The 22,840-nt window shown below is 42.7% G+C and overlaps 1 protein-coding gene and 1 long non-coding RNA gene across 2 annotated transcripts in view; one reads left to right on the top strand and one right to left on the bottom strand.

The window, feature by feature from the left end:
- Positions 1-11,279, bottom strand: part of LOC108536699 (uncharacterized) — a 90,748-nt gene extending 79,469 nt beyond the window's left edge. Inside the window, exon 1 of the long non-coding RNA XR_001887595.1 lies at positions 10,679-11,279. This is a non-coding gene — a long non-coding RNA (uncharacterized LOC108536699). The remainder of the gene's footprint in view (positions 1-10,678) is intronic.
- MSRA (methionine sulfoxide reductase A) overlaps positions 9,975-22,840 on the top strand; it is a 368,732-nt gene continuing 355,866 nt past the window's right edge. The window contains exon 1 of the mRNA XM_017883694.1: positions 9,975-10,409. Within this exon, the coding sequence (XP_017739183.1) occupies positions 10,268-10,409 (142 nt within the window). The 5' untranslated portion in view covers positions 9,975-10,267. The remainder of the gene's footprint in view (positions 10,410-22,840) is intronic.

Genomic DNA, 22,840 nt, shown 5'->3' with positions numbered 1-22,840 from the left:
GGCTGATGGCTGGGGAGCAGGAGGCGCATTGGAATCTCAAATGGTCTGCCCACTCCTCCGAAGCTAAAGGAACTAGAATTGCCCACAGATGGGGCAGGTCTGCAAGAATGAGGAATCAGTATTTTTCCCCAGGGGAAATTTCTACTGAAACCCTGTACCCTGTAGGTCTGCTCTGTGCTTTTCTTAGCAGGGAAAAGGAGAATGGAGACGAAAGAGGAGTGGTCCCACTGCTTGGCAAGGTGAGCAGGTATAAGCTCCCCTGGAACTAAAGGACTGGAAGCTACGGTAGCTTAGCTCAATTTAGCTTGCCTCTATAATGCTCATGAACTCAGGATTCCTGGGGCAAGGGGTTTCAAGCAGCCAGACACTGTGGACCGTGCCTCTGGAGCAGAAGCTGCAGAACCTCTGGAGGAGGTTTCCTGGTGGTGGAGCTTCCATGTCAAGGTGCCATGCATGGGGAGACTCGCTTGGGTGTTCACACACCCCACGTGGAGGGCTCCCATGCCAGTGGCTGTGAACCTGAGAAGCCAGCAGAGTAACCCACAGGGAAGCACACTGGTGGGCCAGTTAAGGAAAAGCCTGTTCCATTTCTTCCATCCCTCTTCCCAGGCCCCAATCCTAAAAGAGCTTGATCCCAGGGAGAAGAAAGAAGGAAAATTTGTGTCTTTTGGTAGGGAAGCTGGATCCATGCTGGGCTGGGAGTGGGGAAGGGTCGAGTATTAAGGCAGACCTGAGTGAAGTCTCTAAGTACAGACCAAACTGGACTGTGCTTCTCATCACTGGAAATGAGCAGGAAGCTTGGGAAACCCTCCATACATCTGGAAGGGGTGGGACAGGAGGTCTGATCTACTACAATAGAAGCTTGTTGATGTCTTCTTCTTTATACTTAAAGTGTTCTCAAAGAATTATATTATTTTCAAAATTAGAAAGCAAAAAATTTAATTAACTGGCTTATATGTCCTGAGTCCAGGCTATTTCATAAATGAATTATGAAACTTTATTTTTTCTGAATTGAAAAATAAATGCTTATTATAAAAGAAAAAAATTAAGAAAAAAGTGAAAGTTATCTATATTTCTACCATCAGAGATAACTGCTGTTAACAGCCTGGATATATTCTTTCAGGCTTTTTCTATTCTCTTTTACACACACACACACGTGTGCATGCACACTTAATAAGACCCTAAAATAACTGCATTTTGTTAAAGTAACATGTTGAAGAAAAAAGTCTACTGTATATGTACTCTGGGGGCAAACATGTCCCCAAGAAAGATATGATTAACAGATTGAGTTATTTTTGTGCAGGTAGTTAATTGAATTATCATTGATAAATATTAGTGAAATAAGTTATCTGATAATTAAGTTTTAAACGAATCGACATAAAGCAGTTTTAAATGAGATAATCCCATACCATTCACAGCTTCATTCATTCAACCCCCAGCTTACTGAGAGTCTACTGTGTGTCTAGCGGTATTGTTTTCTGCGTTAAGAATCAGCCTAATTTATCAAAGCTGGATGACTTTGCAATACACCTTTAGACTCTGAGTGAAGGTGGTGAACAACCTATTAACTGACAGATCTGCCAAATGCCCTCTCAGCTTAAAAAGTTGGTGATTCACGCCAGGCACGGTGGCCCACATCTGTAATCGCAGCACTTTGGGAGGCCAACGCGGGAGGGTTGCTTGAGGCCTGGAGTTTGAGACCAGCCTGGGCAATGCAGTGAGACTCTGTCTCTTTAAATGAAATAAAATACCTGGTGAATCAAGGAATTTAGAGAATTTCTGATTTTTTCCTTGCTGCTGCCTCAATTTCACAGAAGAGAAAAACAGACAGAAAATAACTTGTCAAAGGTCACAGAACTGGTTAATCCAAAACTAGATTACAATCCAGGTCAACTCTTGGATACTCATTCACCTCACCATTTGTTCATTTACTGAACAAATGTTTTTTATGTCCTCCAATGGAAGTCCAGTGCTCTTGGCTTGTCATGTCTTTATAATAAAGACAATTATCATCATCATAGCTGATATTAGGCAGTATGTTAAGTGTATTCACTTGGATTACCATGTTTCATGATCACACATTTTTAGTAAGTAGTTAGAAAAGATAATGCTGACAAATAACAGTATTTACAAAACTAAATTCTACCTGCGTCCTTTGTGGGAGTGGAGGGGGGGAGGGGGGAGGTCTCTGTGATGTATGTCTGAAAGTTGTGTATGTATAAAGTTTAATTCATATACTAACCAGAGAACACTTAGATAACAAAATAAGAGAATACGAATCCAATTCGCATAGAGGCCACTAGACATCCTGGAGAATGGATGAGGAAGACTTAGGGCCTTCAGTGACTCATGCACCCACCCAGCCAGCACTGAATGAATGCTTACTACTGGGATACAATAATAAGCAAAATATGGACAAAATTCCTTCCGCATAGAGCTTACTGTCCAGAGGAGGAGATGGATTTCAAACAATCACACGAATAATTGTGTATTATAATCCTAGCTAACATGCACGAAGGGCTTCCGATGTGTCTGGCGCTTTTCTAGGCACTTTCCCCACATTAACTCATTTAATCCTCGCAAAGAAAAGAACGAAAAGAAAAAACCTGTGAGGTTGGTGCTACTATTACTATCCCCAGTGATGTTTCTTTCTTTCTTTTTTTTTTTTTCAGACCGAGTCTCACTGTTGCCAGGCTGGAGTGCAGTGGCACGATCTTGGCTCATTGCAACCTCTGCCTCCCAGGTTCAAGCGATCCTCCTGCCTCAGCCTCTCAAGTAGCTGGGACTACAGGCTCCTGCCACCACACGCAGCTAATTTTTGTATTTTTAGTAGAGACAGGGTTTCACCACGTTGGCCAGGATGGTCTCTATCTCTTGACCTCGTGATCCACCCGCCTTGGCCTCCCAAAGTGTTGGGATTACAGGTGTGAGCCACAGCGCCTGGCCCCCTAGTGATGTTTCTGATGAGAGCTCTGAAGGAAAGATTCCTGGCGAGAGGAAGTCATTTGTTAGGGGAGTCTAATCTAGCCTGGGGCGGAGGAAGACAGAGACACCCTCTCTAACAAGGGTGAGGAAGGTTGCCAAGGACTGCCCCATCTTCTGAGGTGGGCAGGGTACTCACCTAACAGCAGGGAGGTGCTGAAAGCCTATTGATTGGGGCACTGCGGAGTCATTAGTAGTAGGCAAGACAGTGAAAAAGGAATTAAGTACTTACTACTACCTCTATGCCAGTCTGTGCAGTGCCGAACCCTGCCCCTAAACTATTTTCTCACAGGAAGACTCAGAGAGAAAATGCACCAGGCTACCTGTGGGGGAGTCTGATTAAAGCAGGGGGACCCTGGACCCCAGGGAATGGCCGCAGCACGGAGTCAGCAGTGCCAGGCACTCTGATGGGCGCAGAGCAGGGACACTGGTGACAGCTGAGGCAAGCTCACCAGGCACACAGGAAGGATGTGTAGAGCTGTCTCTCACTGGACACCTCCAAAGGCCTTGGGCTTTTTTTCTAATTTTCAAAACATATTTTCTTTATGTATTTTGCAACATTTCCAAGGTAAACATTAGCTTCATGTACAGAAAAGAGTTAAGAACTGGCACTGAATTCATCACAAGAACGAGCGAATTATCATGGGAAACAAACTTGCCTATTACCAAGGCTAATGAGCTGAAGTGAAGAGCTGCCTTTACAAAGTTCCCTCTCACTGAGCCCCCTGCCCTGCAGCTGACTCAAGCCATCATCACATATGTACATGTATAAGAAAGGGCATTGGCACAGTACAGCAGCTTTGCAACCTCTAAAACTATCTCAGTTTTAGTTCCCAGGAGTACGTGCATCTTCCACAGGTATTTGGTGCTTTGCACTATGGACTTTGATGGGTCAGTTTTGAAGTTTGATTAAGAACCCATTCTCTTGGAGATATATTTTATATAAATCTTGTAATATGCTAAAATTTCAAATTGTTAATGGTACTAAATACGCAAAGACATCATGTTGCATAGCCTCTACATTTCTGCATCATCCTTTTTCAGCTTACACACTTGAAAGTTTTCCTGTACATTCTCCTACAGCAACTTTGATATTTTTTGGTTTCCAAATAGTCTGCTTGTCACCACCTGTGTGTACTGACTGCTGAGCACTGCTACCCCTCAAAATGTTGAGATTCCCCTGTGAGGGTTTTCGTTTCTGCTTTACCCTCTCCACAGCTTTTGATCTGATTCAATAACATGCTTGGTCTATGAAGAGGAATGACTAAATAATAATAATAATCAGAGCTTAATGTGACTTAGATTTAAAAAATGTTAAAGTTTTAGTTGTCATTTCTGAAAATCATAGATGATGGCAAAGAGAAGTTTTAAAATTATTTAGGTTCTGGAATCTAGATTTTGAGGGTCCAACAGATTCTATCAGATGCTGTCGAATATCCTGTATTTCCTAGCTCTTCCCATGGTTTCTGGTATATTCCAAATTTATTTATATTCAGCAATGATAGCTTTAACAGTGAGCTAAGTTTTAGTTTTGGATTCAGTGTGCAACCTGGAATGGGTGAAGGCAGCTGAGATCAATCACAGATTCTGGGGCTCTAGAGACATGTTTATTGAGGGCCAGGATATTGGGTGTGGGTTCCACCAGAACAATAAATCTCAAAGTTTGCTGCCTGAACTAGCAGTGTTAGCATCACCTGGGAATTTGTCAGAAATGCAAAGTTTCAGGGCTAACTCAAACTACTGGATCAGAAACTCTAGGTTGGGGCCGGGCAATCTAGTTTAATAAACCCTCCATGTGATTCTGGTGTATGCTGATGTCTAAGTACCACTGAGCCACTCAAAATCATAGTGGCTTAAACATAGTAACAGTTCACTTTCTTACTGTCTTAGTCTATCGGGCTGCTATAACAGACTACCATAGACTGGGCAGTTTAGAAACAACAAGAGTTGAGAAGTTTAGCAGCCACTGAACTGCCTTTGCACCTTGGTTGAAAATCAACTGACTATGGATGTGTAAGGTTTTGTTTTGTTTTTTTGGACTATTTTGCTCCATTAATCTATTTGTGTCTTTTGTGGTCAACACCACACTTTCCTGGATATCGTAGCTTTATAGTAAATCTTGAATTCAGGAAGCCTCCTGCTGTCTTATGGAGGTGGAGGAGGGGAGGATGGGAAGACCTATGAGTACTGAGTCAGAGTGGAGAAATGTCCTAACAACTCTCCTGCACCCTGTCCCCCAGTACAGAGGCCTCCAAATGGAGGTTTCTGGGCTCAAAATGCAGATATAAATTATCAGCATGGCTGGCCTGGGGTAAGGCCTGAGTCCTTGACTGCAACTTCCTTCAGAGACTGCAGTTCACTGCCTGTGCTCTACATCTGGTGTGAGTACGGCAGCTAGGCAAAGCTTTGCAATTGCCATGGTCAGGCCTGATTTTGGCCTGGAACTGGACTTCTCAGTTTTTGGCTATAGTAGGCCCTCTGCATTTGCACTTGAGTTTTAGAATAAGCTTGCCAATTGTTGAATCTATAGATCATTTTGGAGAGAACCGGCATTTAAAAATACTGAGGCTTTGGATCCACCAACATAGTTAGCTCCACATTTAATTAGATCTTTTACATTTCTCATAGCAATGTTTTACAGTTTTGATGTGCAGGTCTAACATATCTTTAGTCAGACACAAATTTTAAATATTTTTGATGATAATAAATTAGTATTTTAAAAACATTGATTTCCATTTTTTGTCTTATAGAAATACGATTTTTGCATATAGATTTTGTAGCTGCAATGTTGCTAAACTAATATTAGCTCCAGATTTTCTGTAGAGACCATGACATTAACTTAAATTATGTGGTATTAATTTAACTGACAGGCAGCACAGGCATTATAGGTGAAAAGCTGGTGACCCCCCCCCTCCTTTTTTTTTTTCCTGCCACAAGATATTTGATAAAACTGTCAACTCAATACCTTAGCAGGCAGACTACCTGCTCTTTGAATCTGTATTAGCAGGGAAAATGGTTGGGAGTGAATCTCTGGGTGAGAGCGACTGACTTCTTTTTTTTTTTTTTACATTTTATTTTTTTATTATTTATTTTTTTTTTATTATACCTTTAAGTTCTAGGGTAATTTGCATAACGTGCAGGTTTTGTACATATGTATACTTATTGCCATGTTGGTGTGCTGCACCCATCAACTCGCTCCAGCACCTCAATTCATCATTATTAACTTGTATAACTCCCATGCAAAGGCCCTCCCTCCTCCCCCCTCCCCCCTCCCATTGATAGGCCCCAGTGCGTGTTTCCCCTTCCCCGAGGTTCCAAGTGATCGCTCGTTCAGTTCCACCTATGGTGAGAACATGCCGGTGTTTGGTTATTCTGTTCTTGTGGATTAGTTTGCTAGAATGATGGTTTCAGCGCTGCAATCCATGTCCCTTACAAGGGACGCAAAACTCATGCCTTTTTTATGGCTGCATATATTCCGATGGTGTATATGTGCCACATTTTCTTCCATCCGTCTGTCACAGATGGACTTTGGGTTGATTCCCAAGTCTTTGCTATGTGATAGTGCTGCAATAAAATAGTGTCAGTGTTTCGTAGTTAGAATAATTTGTAATTCCTTTGTGTATTACCCAGTAGTGGGATGGCATGGCATATGGCACACTAGTTCTAGGATCCTTGAGGAATTGCCATACTGTTTTCCATAATGGTTGAACTAGTTTACAATCCCACCAACAGAAAGCACTGACTTCTTCCTGTCTCTTTAGCAAAGTACTTTGAGAAAGATGAACTCAGGTAAAAACCACTCATTTTGTTGAACAGAGCTGGAAGGAAATAAAGCTATGCTAAGACTGGAGTTCTCTGCCTGTAGTCTGCAATACAAATTGACTGAGTGGTGATTTCAAGCCTTCTAGTATTGATAAAGCCAAGAGCTATAACACTTCCGATAGCAGAAGATAAAACTGTGACCCAAGGCACTTCTCAAAGGCCATCAGCAAAGTGTTCTCTGCTGGACAATGGAAGCCAGACAAGCAATAGAGATCATATTAAGGGCACTGCCTTCCTAACCATGCCTGCTGCTTTTGCTGGCTGCCAGTGTATAGCCATTAAGTTAGTAGGTACAGGAGATGTGAGAGTCTCGTAAAAAAAGATGAAGAGTAGTTAGGCATAAGAAATATGACTAATTGAGATCTGTATCTGTGGTTATTTGTAAAAGAACTATACAAGGAACAACTAGATAAGAAATCCATTCAGTACCTTTTAAAAATTGGATTGACAAAGAAGCTATTAAGCCTAGCTTGCCCATGCCTGTGTCTATCTGACCCTACTAAAGTAACCCGCAGTCCCTCAAAGTGCACCAGTACGAAACTGGATATAAAAAGATGTGTAGCCTGTCATTGAGCACACTCTTCAGCATGCCCTTCAGATGGAACCATGGATCATGGGTAAGAACCTCCCAGTGAGTAAAGACTGCAGATGCTACTAAAGACCTTCAGATGCAACAAACGAGAGTTCCTCCTGGAAAACAGAACTGGCGTCTAACCAAGAATTTACTTCACTACCTTTGCAGTCTAATCTCTCTTCACATTTGCTTAGACAAAGAACTACTATTTTGTCCTCACTCTTCTTCCAAATTAGTTTTCGTGCCCTACTTCAACACTGCATACTGGCTGTGTGGGGAAGGGAAAGGGGAATAAATAACAATTTACTCTGTAGCTCAATGGAGTTATATCAGACTTGTAAGGGACTGTTACATCTTTAGATCATGGATGCTGAGCTGGATGCAGTAACTGCTTAGAACTTTCGGTTTTCTCTCTTCACACAGGGTGTGTTCTATGTGTCACAAGGGTATCCATGGATATTTGAGGGGCCAGAGGAGTAGATTGTCACACAGTTGTCCAAAAAACACTCTTGTTTTATTATTAGAACTGCCAACTATCCAAATATTAGTTGGATCTATAGTCACTGTGCAAGAAAACCTCATCTCCCACCTTCCCAAGTTAGATGTGGCTGTCAGATCAACAGCAGCATTAGATTCTCATCAGAGGACAAACCCTATCGTGAACTGTGCATGTGAGGGATCTAGGCTGCACACACCTTAAGAGAAGCTAACTCATGCCTGATGATCTGAGGTGGAACAGTTTCACCCCCAAACGATCCCCATCTCCTCGTCCCCATCTGTGGAAAACTGTCTTTCACGAAACTCGTCCCCGGTGCGAAAAAGGTTGGGAACTGCTGGGTGAGGTGGAATGTCTGAAGAAAAGAAGTCCTAGTGGTGAAAAAGGCATGACTGAAGGCAAGAATGTTCAATTCTTTCCTCAGAAAACCAAAGAAACTCAACGTAGCTTTGCGTGCAGCTATTCTGCTAAATGAAAACACTTGTTTTGAAATAAGATGTATCTGCTCTTTAAAATGCTTATTCTTTTATAATTATAAAAGTAACAGCCATTGGAACACTTGAGAATGCCGTAACAACACAGAACCCTTAAAAAAGTTTAAAGACGATGAAAATCAGTAGAATCCCACTACCCTGAACAACAAAAAAATTGTATTTTTTTCCAGTTGTTCAGTGGGTGCGCAACAGGAAGTGCATGCATTTTCATACATACTACATGTATACACACACACACTGCATTTGTTTTACTTTTTCATTTAACATCAAAATTGTATCAGGTTTTGTTTTTGTTTTTAGACAGGGTCTTGCTCTGTTGCCCGGGCTGGAGCACAGTGGTGTGATCACAGCTCACCGCAGCCTCTACCTCTCTGGCTCCAGCGTTCCTCCTGCCGCAGCCTCCCAAGTAGTTGGGACCACAGGTGTGCGCTGCCACACCACCATGCCCAGCTACTTAAAAACATTTTTTTTTTTCGGTAAAGATGGTGTCTCAAACTCCTGGCCTCCAGCAATCCTCCTGCCTCAGCCTCCCAAAGTGTTGGGATTACAGGCATGAGCCATCATGCCAAATAAGTATTTCTTCACACTAAACATTCTTCAGCTCTTAGTTGCAGAGTATTTCTAGCATGTGAAACTGCATACCATCAACCACAAAACAGAAAAATCAGCATGTATCAAAAAGAAATAACTGAAAACACAAAATATTGTCTTTGACAGAACAACTATTTTTTCAGACCGTTAACTGTGACCAGGCCTTCACAAGCCTAGAAGGGACTCCTGGGGGTGTTTTCATAAAAGGCCTGTGGAACCGACTTGGTATAGCCTCATAGCAATAACAAACAGTTTAGGGATGATTTTGCCCAGGGGAAATACAAATTACAAAATCAAAGCTAGAACCTTTTTAGTGTTGTATGCCTGGCAACACACTGCAACTTAGCACTGCTAAGCCTCCTCCCCTCCTTACAGTCCAGACCACATGAAAACAAAGTGTTAACTAAATCCATGCAGGAAGCTGGGTGAAAGCTGCCTTTCTGTGGGTGCTGATCTTAAGTTCCTTCCCTTATCTGAGACCACCTGCCCATTTTGGCAGAACATATGTTAAACCAAAATCTCACACAGATTAACTCCCAAGTCACTCACCTGGCTCCAACCACTTTACATTTAGTTTGAGAATTTGTCACAGGAACAAACAGAAACGATTTGAGAAACAAGAACGATACACCACCACCATTAAGTCCACCTACACTGCCTTAATGGTGCTGTTGGTGCCTTGCTCCCGCATTTCGGCCCCTGCAAAATGGGCTTAAATATATTTGTAAATACATAACTTAATATTGAATTCATCTTCCCTATTCCGCGCACTTTGAGAACTGTGCTTAGTTTTCACTTTGGACGAATAGGAACCCTTCTGATGACCGTCATGACAATGTCTCCAATAAAAACGGACAGTCTAGCTGGCTGCAAGGCAGATCCTCTTCTGTCTTACTGGGCACTGCTGAACTGCGAGGTCGGGGCGACAGGGCAGGAACTTTAAAATCAAACCCCATCCCCAAGGGCTCGGCGCTGTTTTTTGGCCTCTACCGCTTCACGTACTTGGTGCGACAGGCGTGCACTAGTTCTCTGCCCGAGAACTTCGTCCCGAGAGCAGAACCTCTGGAACTCGCCGGGCCACACCCCCGTCCGGGGAAGGAACACGCCCCCGGTGACATCCCGTACGGTCCCGGCCTTGGGCAACCTCGATTACGGGCGGCCGCCAACTCCGCCAGCAGCGCCCCGCGCCCGCCCGCGCCCCTGCCGCCCCCCGGTTCCGGCCGCGGACCCCACTCTCTGCCGTTCCGGCGGCGGCTCAGCCGCCGGTAGGGCCGACCCGGGCGACTGCCTCTTGGCTGGCGCCCTCCCATGCTCTCGGCCACCCGGAGGGCTCGCCAGCTCCTCCTCCTCCACAGTCTCTTTCCCGTCCCAAGGATGGGCAACTCGGCCTCGAACATCGTCAGCCCCCAGGAGGCCTTGCCGGGCCGGAAGGAACAGACCCCTGTAGCGGGTAAGCACGGGCCACACGGAGGGCACGGGCGGCGATGCTGCGCATGCGCGCCTGTGCCCGGCGGCAGCGCGCCCTCCGTTGCCCGGAAGGAAGCCGCGGGCTGGCCTCTGGCGGGTCGCCGGGCGGGGGTCTGCGCAGGCGCGAAGGGCCCCGGCCGTGGCCGGGGCGACGCTGAGGTCTAGTGACGCCCCTTTGTCTTTGTTTGGCTTCTCATCGTCTGGAGCTAAACTGGGCACTTTGAAGGAGCCTAGTGCGTCGGTCTCACTTACCCGAAGTGCATACCGTGGCGGCCCCAAGTTTTGGGCAGGAAATGTGCCGCTGGGGTCTGCCTTTGCTCGCGGGCGTCCGCGGTGCTGTGCCGGCATCCTCCTTTCTTGTCTCCTCTGCGCCGGCCGCCGGGACCCAGGGCACTTGCAGCGGGGCTGGTGCGAGTGTTGTCCCGGGAAACGCCGGAATGAGAGGAGACGATGAAAACCTTAAGTGTGAAGCTGCGTCTTAGGCCAGTGTTCGGGCTGCAAGAGTCATCCTAGTGCCCCCTCGGGCCCTAGGTTGGCCGGGCTGTCGCCAGGGGCCAGGAGCTGCCGTGTGCTGGGTCGGCTTAAAGCGATACTTCTCAAACTTGGAAAACTTTCTAGTCGTTCTCACACCAGTACTTTGGGAAAATACAATAAGAGGGAAATACTAGAAAAATGTTCACGTGCTTCGATGCCATGTAATGGTAAATTGCTATAAAAGTTATCAAAATCTTTCAATTTCTGCTTTAGACAGCAGAAATTTCCCAGTACGAGAGCCACACTTCAGTATTACCTTAGTGCAGCGCTTCTCAAAGTGCCTGCACCTGCAGCAGCAGCAGCAGCAGCATCACCTGGGGTGGCCTTGCCCCATTACTGAATTGGAGACCCTGGGGGTGGAGCCCAACAAGCTCTAAAACAAGCGCTCCAGGTGATTCTAATGTACCCTGAAGCTTGTAAACCACTGCCTTAGAGCTGTTGGAGGATTAAGTGATGTTTAATCTTCTACACGTGGCTCAATGCCAGAGAAATTCAGCCTTTAAAACACTTCCTAGGAAGTTTCTTTTTCTTTTCCTTCAAGAATTGTTGAGGATAGGAGGAGGTCATATTGAGAGTTTGTCATCTCGTAGAATAATCGGTATGAGATTAGAAAAGGTAGAGGTTTTTTGGATTAGAGGCAGTTTAGAAATTGTGTGACTGGCTTATTAATCGAATTAGCAGTTTCTGTTTCCTGGTTTCCCCATCATTTCACCTCCGACTCAGCAGTAAAAGTTTATTTTTGATTCAAATGTAGGGATTGGGTTTTGAAACAAATCTAGATTAGTAAACATCTATACTTATATATATATAAAATATAACCAGATTATCTAAACCTTATAAATGTATCTTAAAAATTTTTCATTCTTTTACGGGCAGGTATTTATAAGTGCATGTTTAAAGGCAATACTTTTCAAATGTGAAACTTCCTCAGCTTGTGCTATACTTGCCGTTCACACACTACCGTATCTTTGCTATGCCTCCCATACACCAAAAAAACCAAATAATCAAAAAACTCTTTTTCAGATTTCCAAACTGGTTCAAGGTCAAGATGGACCAAAATTTACTTTGACTTTATCTTAAGCAAAGCCTTCCCAATCAGTTTCCCAATATGTAAATGACATTTTTGGTAAAAGATTAGCAAACATTTCAGAAATGAGGCAACAATTTTTTTCATATCCCCATCATAACTTTTAACTGCAAAACCTCAGGACCTGGTTCCTTTCCAGGCTCCGCTGTCTTCATAGAGCTGTGAGTGTTTTTGGTACACCGACACATCTCTGTATCTGGGCCAGCAAAATTTTTTTTTTTTTTTTTTTGGTGTAGGGCCAAGCCTACAGTGCATATGTCCTTATTGTTCATCTGTTGTAACTTTTTCCACAAAAAGTGTTTGAAATTTAGATTGTGGACGTTCCAGTCTCCACTCCTGAGCCTTGACAGGTTGCTGAAAGCCGTGACTGGCTCCAGAAATGGGCAGTGTTATCTCTTCAGTGGGTTTCAGTGGCTGTAAACTTGAAACTTAAGGATTTAGTATTGTTCCGAATTCACCTCCACTGCAACTTGCATCCTGTTTAACAACTCCTCCCTTGTCCACATTGCCTCCATCTATGTCTGTTGTTATTTGTACCCTGACTCTCAAAAGTTGCGTGACAAAAGCATCACCTTTTGACTTCAGAAGGCCTGTTTCTTTAGTGCCTTTAGATCAGCCTAGTATCAGGTGTGTACCATTACCAAATACTTGTGGTGTTAAGGATTAGCATCTTAGCATTCATCCTACCATTTTTATATTGTTAAGGACAATTCCACCCTTTTACAAACTGTGGCCAAGTTTTCCATCTTGCGAGAAGGAGTCAAACCTGCAAACTTTTTCAATGTCTAATTTATCCCAGGCTCCCTAAAATGGATCAAAACATGAACAGGCCTACTTGGGTGAGTGGTGAAAACTGAACCTGCCCTGGACCGCCTCATTTGCAGCCTTCTCTGTTCAGGTTAGGGGGCGTCTGGGCAGCGCTGGCTGGCTGGTAGGGCACACAGCAATGTGTCTGCCCCTATATGTGGAGATGGTCTCATTCTGCTTCAGTGCTTGATCACCAAGCAATACTCTGAGAACTTGGGACTGAGGGACAAGGGGAATTCATTCTTGCTGAACTGTATTGGTATTATATCGTTCAAAATAGGCTGCAGGTAGAAGGCTCGTAATTAAAACCTCAGAGTGCCTTCCATTTTGTTAAGATGTGGGTTCCTTGCAGTCAGAACTGATCTTATTTCTGGTGAATTATTATAATTATTGTAAAAGTCCAATATGGCTTGATTCTGTGTCCTCACCTAAATCTCATTTCGAGTTATAATTCCCACGTGTTGGAGGAGGGGCCTGGTGGGAGGTGATTGAAACATGGGGAGTGGACTTTCCCCTTGCTGTTCTCGTGAAAGTGAATGAGTGCTCACGAGATCTGATTATTTAAAAGTGTGTAGCTTCCCCCTTTGCACTCTCTCTCTTTCTCCTGCTGCCTTGTGTGAAGAAGCGCCAGCTTCCCCTTCTGCCATGATTGTAAGTTTCCTGAGGCCTCCCTGGCCATGCTTTCTGTACAGCCTGTGAAACTGTGAGCCAATTAAACCTCTTTTTTTTATAAGTAACCCTGTCTCAGATAGTTCTTTATGACAGTGTGAGAATGGACTAACACAAAGCCCAACTTTTATGTAGAACTTGTTTTTGCATATTGGAAACATTGCTAATCTGTGTTTGGGAATGAATCTTACCTTATAGAGTATCAGTGGGATCAGGTGTTTGGGATTTGGAGCTGTCGTTTAAAATAACTTTGACAAGTTCGATTCTATCTTGGCTTTCTTTCGTTTACATTCTTAGTGTTCATTGTGTTTTTTTGGTACAGTGCTTTTTTGGGCACTAATAGATGTTAAAAACAGATGTAGCGCACCAACAGAAGGTATCCTTTTTTAAGAACTTTAAATAGAAAAAAACAGTAGAACAATGTATTAATCCAAAAGATGGCTCTTTGAAAAAAAATTGGACTACACCATAACATTTATAAACTATTTTCTCAAGAAAATAAGAAAGTACAAATATACAAAATAAGACTTGAGGAGATCGTAAAACAGATAATTGGAAGAATAATAGGAGACTACCTGAACTCTTTGAAAATAAATTTTAAAACTTTGATGAAAGTGATAATTTTTAGGAAAATATAATTAATCCTGATTGACCCGAGAACAGGTAGAAAATTTAAGCAAGTTGATTTTTATAGAAGAAATAAAGCTATTAAAGAGTTACCTCCTCCCAAAGCATTATGTCCAGTTTCACCAAGAGTACCTACTGAATATTTAAAGAGCAGATAATTCCAGAGTAGGAATAAATTGCTATTTCCTTAACATGATAACGCATCTATTTCAACCCAAAAGCCCACTTTAGGCTTAATGAAGAAATATTGAGATTTCCACTGTTGTTCAGACCAAGACGAGGAGTGAGCACAGCCTAGTACCTTTTACCAGGTGTGCACTGTTAGCAAATTTTTTGGTGTTATCTTAGTTTTAATCCCACCTTTAAAAATAAATCATACCTTTTTTGTATTAAGGAAACGTCCACCTTTTATTAAGTGTGATCTAGTCGTTGATTTATACTTTGTAAGAAGGTACGATTCAAACCTTTAAACTTTTATTGTTTTATGTCTCCCAGGCTACCTAAATTGGATTATAACATGAACTGGCCTACTTTGAGTGATTGGTTATTATTTTACATTGTAGGTACAGCCAATGTGGTCAGACAAAGCAATTCGAGAAGTACAAAAAAGGAAAAAAGATCAGAAGTTCTTAAATACATAAGGGAATGTAGCATTTGATAAAGGTGGTATCTCAAGTCAGTGGGGAAAAGGAAATATTCAATAAATGATGTTGGGACAACTGGGTAGCCATATGGAAAAAAAGGTTAGCTCTCTACACTGTAAGACGGGATAAATTTTAATGTTTGATGGAATAAATTCCAGATACATAATAGCTCACACTTGTTAAGTGTCTTATATACCAGGCACTGTAGTAATTTACTAATACATTTAATCCTCACAGTAACCCAAAGAAGTAGTAACTGTTATCACCACTGATAGATGTGGAAACTGAGACCCATAGATGTTAGGCAGTTTAAACAACGTACATTGCTAATAAGTAGTGGAGCTGGGGTATGAACCTATCAGTTTGGCTATAGAGTTTCTGGCCTTAACTCCTATACTCTTTTTCCATTTAGATAATTGTAAAAAATGAAACAAAGTATGAGAATAGAATGTTTTTATAATCCGGGTGTGAGGAAAGCCATGACCTAACCATGACTTGAAAATCAGAAAACGTAAAAGACTGATAAATTAGATCATATCACAGTAAAATCTTCTGCATGGCAAAAATCACCATAAGCAAAGCCAAAAGACAAGCTATGGTAAATAGTTGCAATTCATATCATAGATGAAGGACCAATCTTTTTAGTTATATAAGAAGCTTCTAGAAATAAAAACACCAACATCCATTAGAAAGATAGACATCAGGTTATGAACAGACCGTTTACAGAAAAGTACAGTTGACTCTTAAGCATATAAAAAGATGCTCAGCTTCACTTATAATGAGAATGCAAATATCATTTTCATTTTCAGATTGGGAAAATCCAGAACTTTGACGATACACTGTGTTGGTAAATTTTAAGGAAAAGACACTCTTATACATTGCTGGCAAGAGTATAAATTGGCTCAACTCTTATGGAAGGCAGTTTGGTTGTATCTATGAAATTTAAATGCATATACCTTTTGACCCAGGAATTCAATTTCTGGGAATTTATCCTCTGAACGTAACTTCCATGCATGCCAAATGATGACTGTACCAGGTTATTCACTGCAGCTTTGTTTGCAGTAGCACAGGACTGGAAACAACCCAGATGCCTATCAATAGTGGCTAGTTAAATAAATTATGGTTCATTGTCACAATGGATACGCAGCTGTAAAAAAGAATGTGGAACATCTGTATGAATGGGTATGGAGGGATTGCCAAGATGTAGCATTAAGTGAAAAAAGCAAGGTCTTAACAGTGTGTATATATAGAGTATTCTAATTTTTCTGTGAACAGAAGGGAAAATAATATGTATAGAGAAACTTTGAAAGGATAGCTAAGAAATGAATAGTTGGGGAGGGGACTGTGTAATGAGATGAGAATCGATGGAAGCATAGACTTTTTACTTAATGCTTCTTTTGTAACTTGCTTCTTGTAATGTGACTGCATTTGTGAATTAAATAACTCCACTTGGAAGATGATCTGTCTTGCTGTTTTTAGTCTAATTGACCACCTTTCTGTCATCTTTTGTCATACTTATTTCAAGTTTTTTTTTTTCCCCAATTTTGCTCTCTTTTTCTTGTCAAGTACATCTTTTTTCTCCAACTTGCTTTTGTAATCAAAATCTACATTTTGGCGTGATTTAAAAATCTAAATTTAGAGAGTGAAATCGGAATAAGTTAATCCAAGTCATTTTACATTTCATAAATATTCATTTATATTGAAACATCAATTGTGGTGGCATCATTTATACAAAGAACAGATCTTTGGGGACAAATTCCTTCCACTATTATGTAGAAAGCATTATGTGTATTTCTTTTATTGTGAGTGATGTACATTGATTTTTAAAAGAAAATGATAGAAAACAGTTTTCCTTTTAGAGAAGTTTTCCCCAATGTGTGATTAATTTCTGAATTGTAGGATACAGAACTGTTATTTTCCCTCTTTGCATCCTGCCCAGAGCTCTTTGATTTTACAACCTGTTCCAGAACGTTTTGTGTTTCCCTGAAGTCCCTGGGATGAGGGTATTCAGTACCTCCCACAATGTGATCCTTACCTACTTTCCCAGTCTTTTTCTCCACTGTGTCCCCATAGAACCCCATCTCCTGCCTAATGTGTTTTACTGTTCTGCCTCTGTATTGCTCACACGACCATACCCATAGTGTGGATTGCACACTCGGATCTTTTTACTTATTCATTCATTAAATGTCTATTAAAGGCCTGCTTAGGAAAGACCTGTGTTGTCCATATATCCTTATCATCAAGGAAGCATCCTTGAAATTTTCCCTGCCCTAATTCCATTTCTCCCAGAAATCCATCCCTTTTCTCTCCAACTTAAGTGATCCCTTTCTTATCTACTGGACAAATAGCTATGTACTACTTTATGAATCCTTTCTATGGCATCTTGCATTGCTAATTAGATGTTTTATTGCACAGAACTTGCACAATCTGTCTCACCTGCCCACGTGGTAATCTCACAGCACTTCCCCAAGAGTGCTGCCCACACCAGGCAGTCAATAGTGGTTTATGGACTTTGGGAAGAATATGGTTAATGCCTGAGAACAAAGACCAGAAATGTGGTCTTTTTGTGTGACCACGATGATACAGAGAAGTTAACAGAGCTGCCACCATGGTCCATGGGGCATGTTCTGAGTTCTTTCAGTAGTGGTGATGGATTTTTGCTGATTTCTCTGAACTTTTCCCCGAGTTGTTTTTGTGACTTTGGCCAGGATGAAGGGTGGGGAACCTCTCATCTTTAGATCTCTGAGTGGAGACTTGTTAGGCATCTGCAGCAGTGGTGGAGAAAAGGTCATCAAGCTCAGTGCAGTCCACGTGGGGCCTTGGCCTGCGACCCTCAGGCTCAGGAGTCCCTGTGAGCCCCTGCCTTGGGTGGCGGGGGGAGGAGAGGAGGACAGCTGACCCAAGGAGTGGGAGGCTGGTTAGGTGAGGAGACATCAGCCTGGGGCATAGGTCTCGTGAGTGTGAGTGGTCATCAGGCCCTCAGCGAGGACCAGCCTGCCATTGATCACCCCTTACTCCTTGGCAGATGGCCAGGCCCCTTCCCATGCAGCAGCAGCAGCTGACTGGCCCTGCCCTCCTGTGCTCGCTGACATCACCAACCCTCTGGGGATGTATGGAAGACTGAATTCTGCAAGGGATGCTTTCAGGGTGTTAGTGCATGATGAATGGAAGTTGTAGATCTTCTACAGGCTGCTCTTATCTTTCTCACATCATAAACTCCAAGTTTGAGAGCATCACAATATTCATTGATATGTGTAGCACTACATAGTGAACTGAGGGCAGGAATTGACTTATTCTTTGTGCCTGGAACACAGTAAGCTGATGATAAATACTTGTTGGAAGACTGTAGCATATAACCTGTTGAGTTCTTTGGGAGGCCAGGGTTCCTCTGAGCAGTATCATGCCAACAGACACACGCATGTTATGTATTATGGCACGTAATCGGTAAGGCCATAAGTATTTGAGTAATGGGGAGGAGTACAGTGCATTGAAGGATACAGGAAGCATCCGGGTTTGGGAGCTCAGGCCTGCCATTTGTGGTTATGTTATTGGTTTTTCCTATCACATCAGAAAACTTTATTTGCTGGATGGAATTTCTGCAGCCAAATGAAAATGTATGTGATAGGAGTGGATCGTGTTAGCCAAGTCAGATTTCTAATGAGGCCCTGAGTTGTTATAAGGTAGCAATTCCACTATTTCCACTGGTGTCTGTCTCCTTAACACATTTTAAGCTAAAAGAGGTAAGAAGTCAGGAGGGTAAGAGTCTGGCCATGGCTTTGCTTTCTTCTCTTGCTTGCAACCACCCTTGTCTGAAATCTACATTTCACCTTGGGAAAGTTCTGCCTTTCTGTTTCCAAATACTTTTGAGATGCTGTAACCCTGAACTCAGATCTAAAACCAGACTTACCATTTGCTTCCAAAAGATTGACTGGATATTTTAATTTCCCAACTTCTCTCAATGGCACTGCTCTCCTCTCAAATCCCAGAAGCTGCAGTCAGGGTCATCTTTGAGCCTTACCTCTGCATTTGAGTTATCCTTCCTCCCATGAGTCCCGATGACTTCTTTCCTTCATTGGTCTCTGATCTGTCTTCACTCTCCCCTGCCTGAGCTGTTCAGAGCATTATCAACATCTACCTAAAATTTGAATTTCATTCTCTCACTGCTTAGGGAACAGCAGCGACTCTGACCTATCCAATGACACTCTTCAGTGGTGGACACTTTCTGTGATTTGCTGCTGGCCTCAGTGTTCCAGATCTCCACTTCCACCCTGAGGCTGGCTCCTGCTCTGAGCTCCTTCCTCCCAGGTTGCTGTGGTCTGAATGCATATGTGCCCCTACTGAATTCACGTTAGAATCCTCACCTGCCAGGTGATGGGATTAGGAAGTGGGGGCTTTGGGAAGTGAATAGTCATGAGGGTGGAACCTGCATGAATGGGATTAGTGCCCTTATAAAAGAGACCCCAGAGAACTAGCTAGTCTCTTCGGCCGTGTGAGGACACTGTGAGAAGGCATTGTCCGTGAACCAGAATTTGGGCTCTCACCGGACACCGAAACTGCCAGCGCTTTGATCTTGGACTTCCAGTCTCCAGTGCTGTGAGAAAGAAGTTTCTATTGTTGATAAGCTGCCAGGTTATGGTAAATTGTTACAGCAGCCTGACGGACTGAGACACAGGATGTTTTCTGTTTTTCTTGCAGCCTTGTCTAAAACATCTTGGGACTTTCAAGGCTAAAGTTGGCTTCTTCCACTTCTCTGCCGCCCCCTGGGGCTGTTTCAGCTTAGATTGCTCTTAGAGTTGGAGCTGGAACTAGGGCTTTGGGACTGTTTTGTGCTTTCATTTCAGTGTCTCTCCTTGGGGAGGTGGAGGTAGAATCCCTTTGGTGCTTGGTGATAGTCATTTTCCCTCCTGTGTTTTCTGAACTCCTAGCCTGGTTATGGAAGCTGCTGGCATGATCAGAGTTCTCAGATTCCAGCTGCTTTCTCCTGGATATCCTATCAAAATGCTCTCGCCGTTCAGTGAGATACTCAACGACTTTGACTCATGATGCCAAATGCTTGATTTTTTCCTTCACCAGAGGCCTGCGTGTCCTCTGGGTTAGCTGGTACCTCTTCTGTAAGCTGGGCCTCTTATGAAAGGGGACATAGACTATTGCCCAATGTTTAAAAAAAACAAAAAGGTATGGTTACTTGTATTTCTGTAGGAATTTTGTATCCTTTCATGGAAGTGCTGTAGTGTTTCTCAGCAGGGTATATTTCTGATTCACTAACTTGTTGAACAAGTGTATTACATTTGCATCATAATACAGCAAAGCCTAGTAGTAATGAAACTGGAAGAAATGTGGTGACTATATTTAGATGATTATATTATAATTACATTAAAGTATAAAATTTAGGAGCATCGGATGTCTTCCCAGAGCATGTTTATAAAATGAATTCTTTCAAAGATGTTACCATTGGAAAGTAATATTAGTGTTGAATTTTCCTTTAAAAAGTTTTCATGTTTTACCTTTGATTTAAAAAAATTAGTTTGCCATTAGATATTTTATACTTTGCGTAGGTCAAAAGTTATGTGCAAAATTAAAAAGCATTGTTCAGATGAGGCTACAGATTATTCTTTGGCCTGCTGAAAAGATCTGATATTTTAACAGTTGTACCCAAAAGAGAAGAGTCATGAAAATGAAATACTTTGAGGGAATTCATAGCTTTCCAGCTGGGGAAAATGAGACCTGAAGTAAAAAATTTTGAATGCAGTGTCGTTAGCAGATGAAAAGAAAACCGCGTAAGAGTTTGCAGAATGGAATAGCCGGCTGCCACAGAGCCCCTGAGAAAGCATTGCATTGCTGAGAACTCCATTGCCTTACCTCTTTCGGGGAGACAGTTTATAAAGAGCCATCTCATCTACCAGTGAGCCTTCTGCAGGGACTTCTGCTGGTCCCTGGGGTGTCTGGCTTACCATTCAGCATTCCTTGCACCCTGAGATGTGTGCATCAGCATGAAGGAGTGCTTCTCAGAGCCCCAGGGTGTCTGAGTGGTCCTGATAACCAGACGCTCAGGCGGTCTGTCCCTGACCAGCCAACCCATTTGACCCTCCTTGCTTAGGAATTGCTAGCATGTATTTTCTTTACTACTCATTTGGTATGCAGTCATATTATTTGAAGACTTCATATATTGTCTTTTTATTGTTTAAGTTTATGATAGTGATTAATGTATTTCTCTTTTCTCTATAATGGCATTGCAAATCTAATGAGAGCTTATTTACTTATGTGGATCCCTCCCACACCTACACGTGTCTGTTACATGATAACCGTTAGTTAAATGAACTAAAGAATGATTGAGCTTATACTCTGTGGTATTGTATTTGGAAGCTGTGTGTTCAATAAAACTCTTTTAGTATAATTCAGGCCAATAAGTATTAATATTAATGAATCTCAATAAATGGAAGCTATGTTTTTACCTTCTAGCACAAACCATTCATCTTCAGAAATTTTGTTATGATTGTGTGTGTGCGTGTCCAATGGCTGACTTTCCAAGCAGTTATTAGAAGAGATCTGAGTTTTTAGCTTCTGCATTACGATTCATGTTCAATATTTATGGAAGAGAAGTCTTTCTACAAATATGTAAAAATATTGGTGAGTGAAGGAAATGGCTCCCAGTATGACAGAAGAAAATATCCTAGAGAGATCCACAGTTATCTTCAGTTTCCCCAAGGTTGTGTTTACATAAAAAAGACATTGTTTTATGTTCTAGCATCAAGAGATGATTTTATGATCTAACAGATTCCACGAAGAACTCTCATAAGGTGGTTCTCAGTCCCGGCATAACTGCTTCGGAGATCCCAGAGCAATATTAGTCTCTGGATTTATTGGTTTTGCTGCATTCTGTTAGCATCATTCATATTTTTCTCCCAAGGGTACCACTTTCCTCCCTTTTGCTAATACCAAGATATGGAAACTCATTTATGCCGTGGAGTGTGGTGCTGGGAAATGAAGGCTTGCTTATTACCTCTCCACAGGACCTTTCATGACCGTACTTCGATGTCTGCCACCTCAGTATAAATAGGCACATTCAGAAATGTGTTCTCTAGTGAAGGACATGTTGGCTTGGTGGAAAGCTCAGGGACTTCACGTTTGGACTGTGAGTTGGAGCTGCACGTCATGTGCTTACTGGCTGTGTGACCTTGGATAAATTTGCCTCAGTTTTCTCATTTGTAAAACAGACAGTGGCTATTTCTGGGAATAGATGAGATAATAGGGAAAGAGCCTAGAATGGTACCTGGCTCCTGCCAGATGCACAGAATGTTTGTTTTGCAGTGTGATGGGTCCAGTAGGGACACTTAGGGGACAGTGTACTGTCATGCTGTTGCCCTGTTTTGTAAGAGTGACTGATGGCTATGTGACATCACCACACTTCCTGCAAGAGCTGCGGTGTATGGCAGGCAGCTAAGCTGTAGGCGCACACGGCCTTTAGCTCCACCTGAGCTCCAACCTTCCTTTTCGGAGGACTGGCCTCTGGGTCCACCTGTGAAGCAGGAAGGTTGATTATTACTTAAACCCATAGTCCTGTAACCTCTTGGGAAAAGATTCTCTCAAAATGACTCTTGATGGTCAACATGGGTATGCATTTATGCAGCTTCCATTCCCATTGCTTCCTGCAGGCAGTGTTGTTCCTGATTGCCCCAGTCTAGTTTATCACAAGGGAATTGCTTTGCAGGGCAGTGAGCTCCCTTTTGGCAGAAGAAAGAGTCAAACAGAGGCTGGGAGGTTCCCTTACACACAGTGGTGGCTGGCTTTGGAGTGCCTCCCAGCTCTGGATTCTACTTTCCTAGTCTCCTGCCTTTCCGCAAGTGTCTCCACCCAGCTCCGACAGAGTGGGTAGCATCAGGAGAAGGGAGTGCAGGGATGAGTGTTGTGGGATCTCAACATTTAAGAGCAGACGATGGCGGGTGGGGGAAGAGCATACACTGGGGCCGGGTAGGGGGAGGGAGAACAGTAGAAAAGAAAAGCTAATGCCTGCTGGGCTTAATCTGTAGGTGATGCGTTGATGGGTAA

This window comes from Rhinopithecus bieti, unplaced genomic scaffold (genome assembly GCF_001698545.2).
Source record: "Rhinopithecus bieti isolate Rb0 unplaced genomic scaffold, ASM169854v2 scaffold_13857, whole genome shotgun sequence".
Taxonomy (NCBI): Eukaryota; Metazoa; Chordata; class Mammalia; order Primates; family Cercopithecidae; genus Rhinopithecus; species Rhinopithecus bieti.
This window is presented reverse-complemented; position numbering and strand designations above follow the sequence as displayed.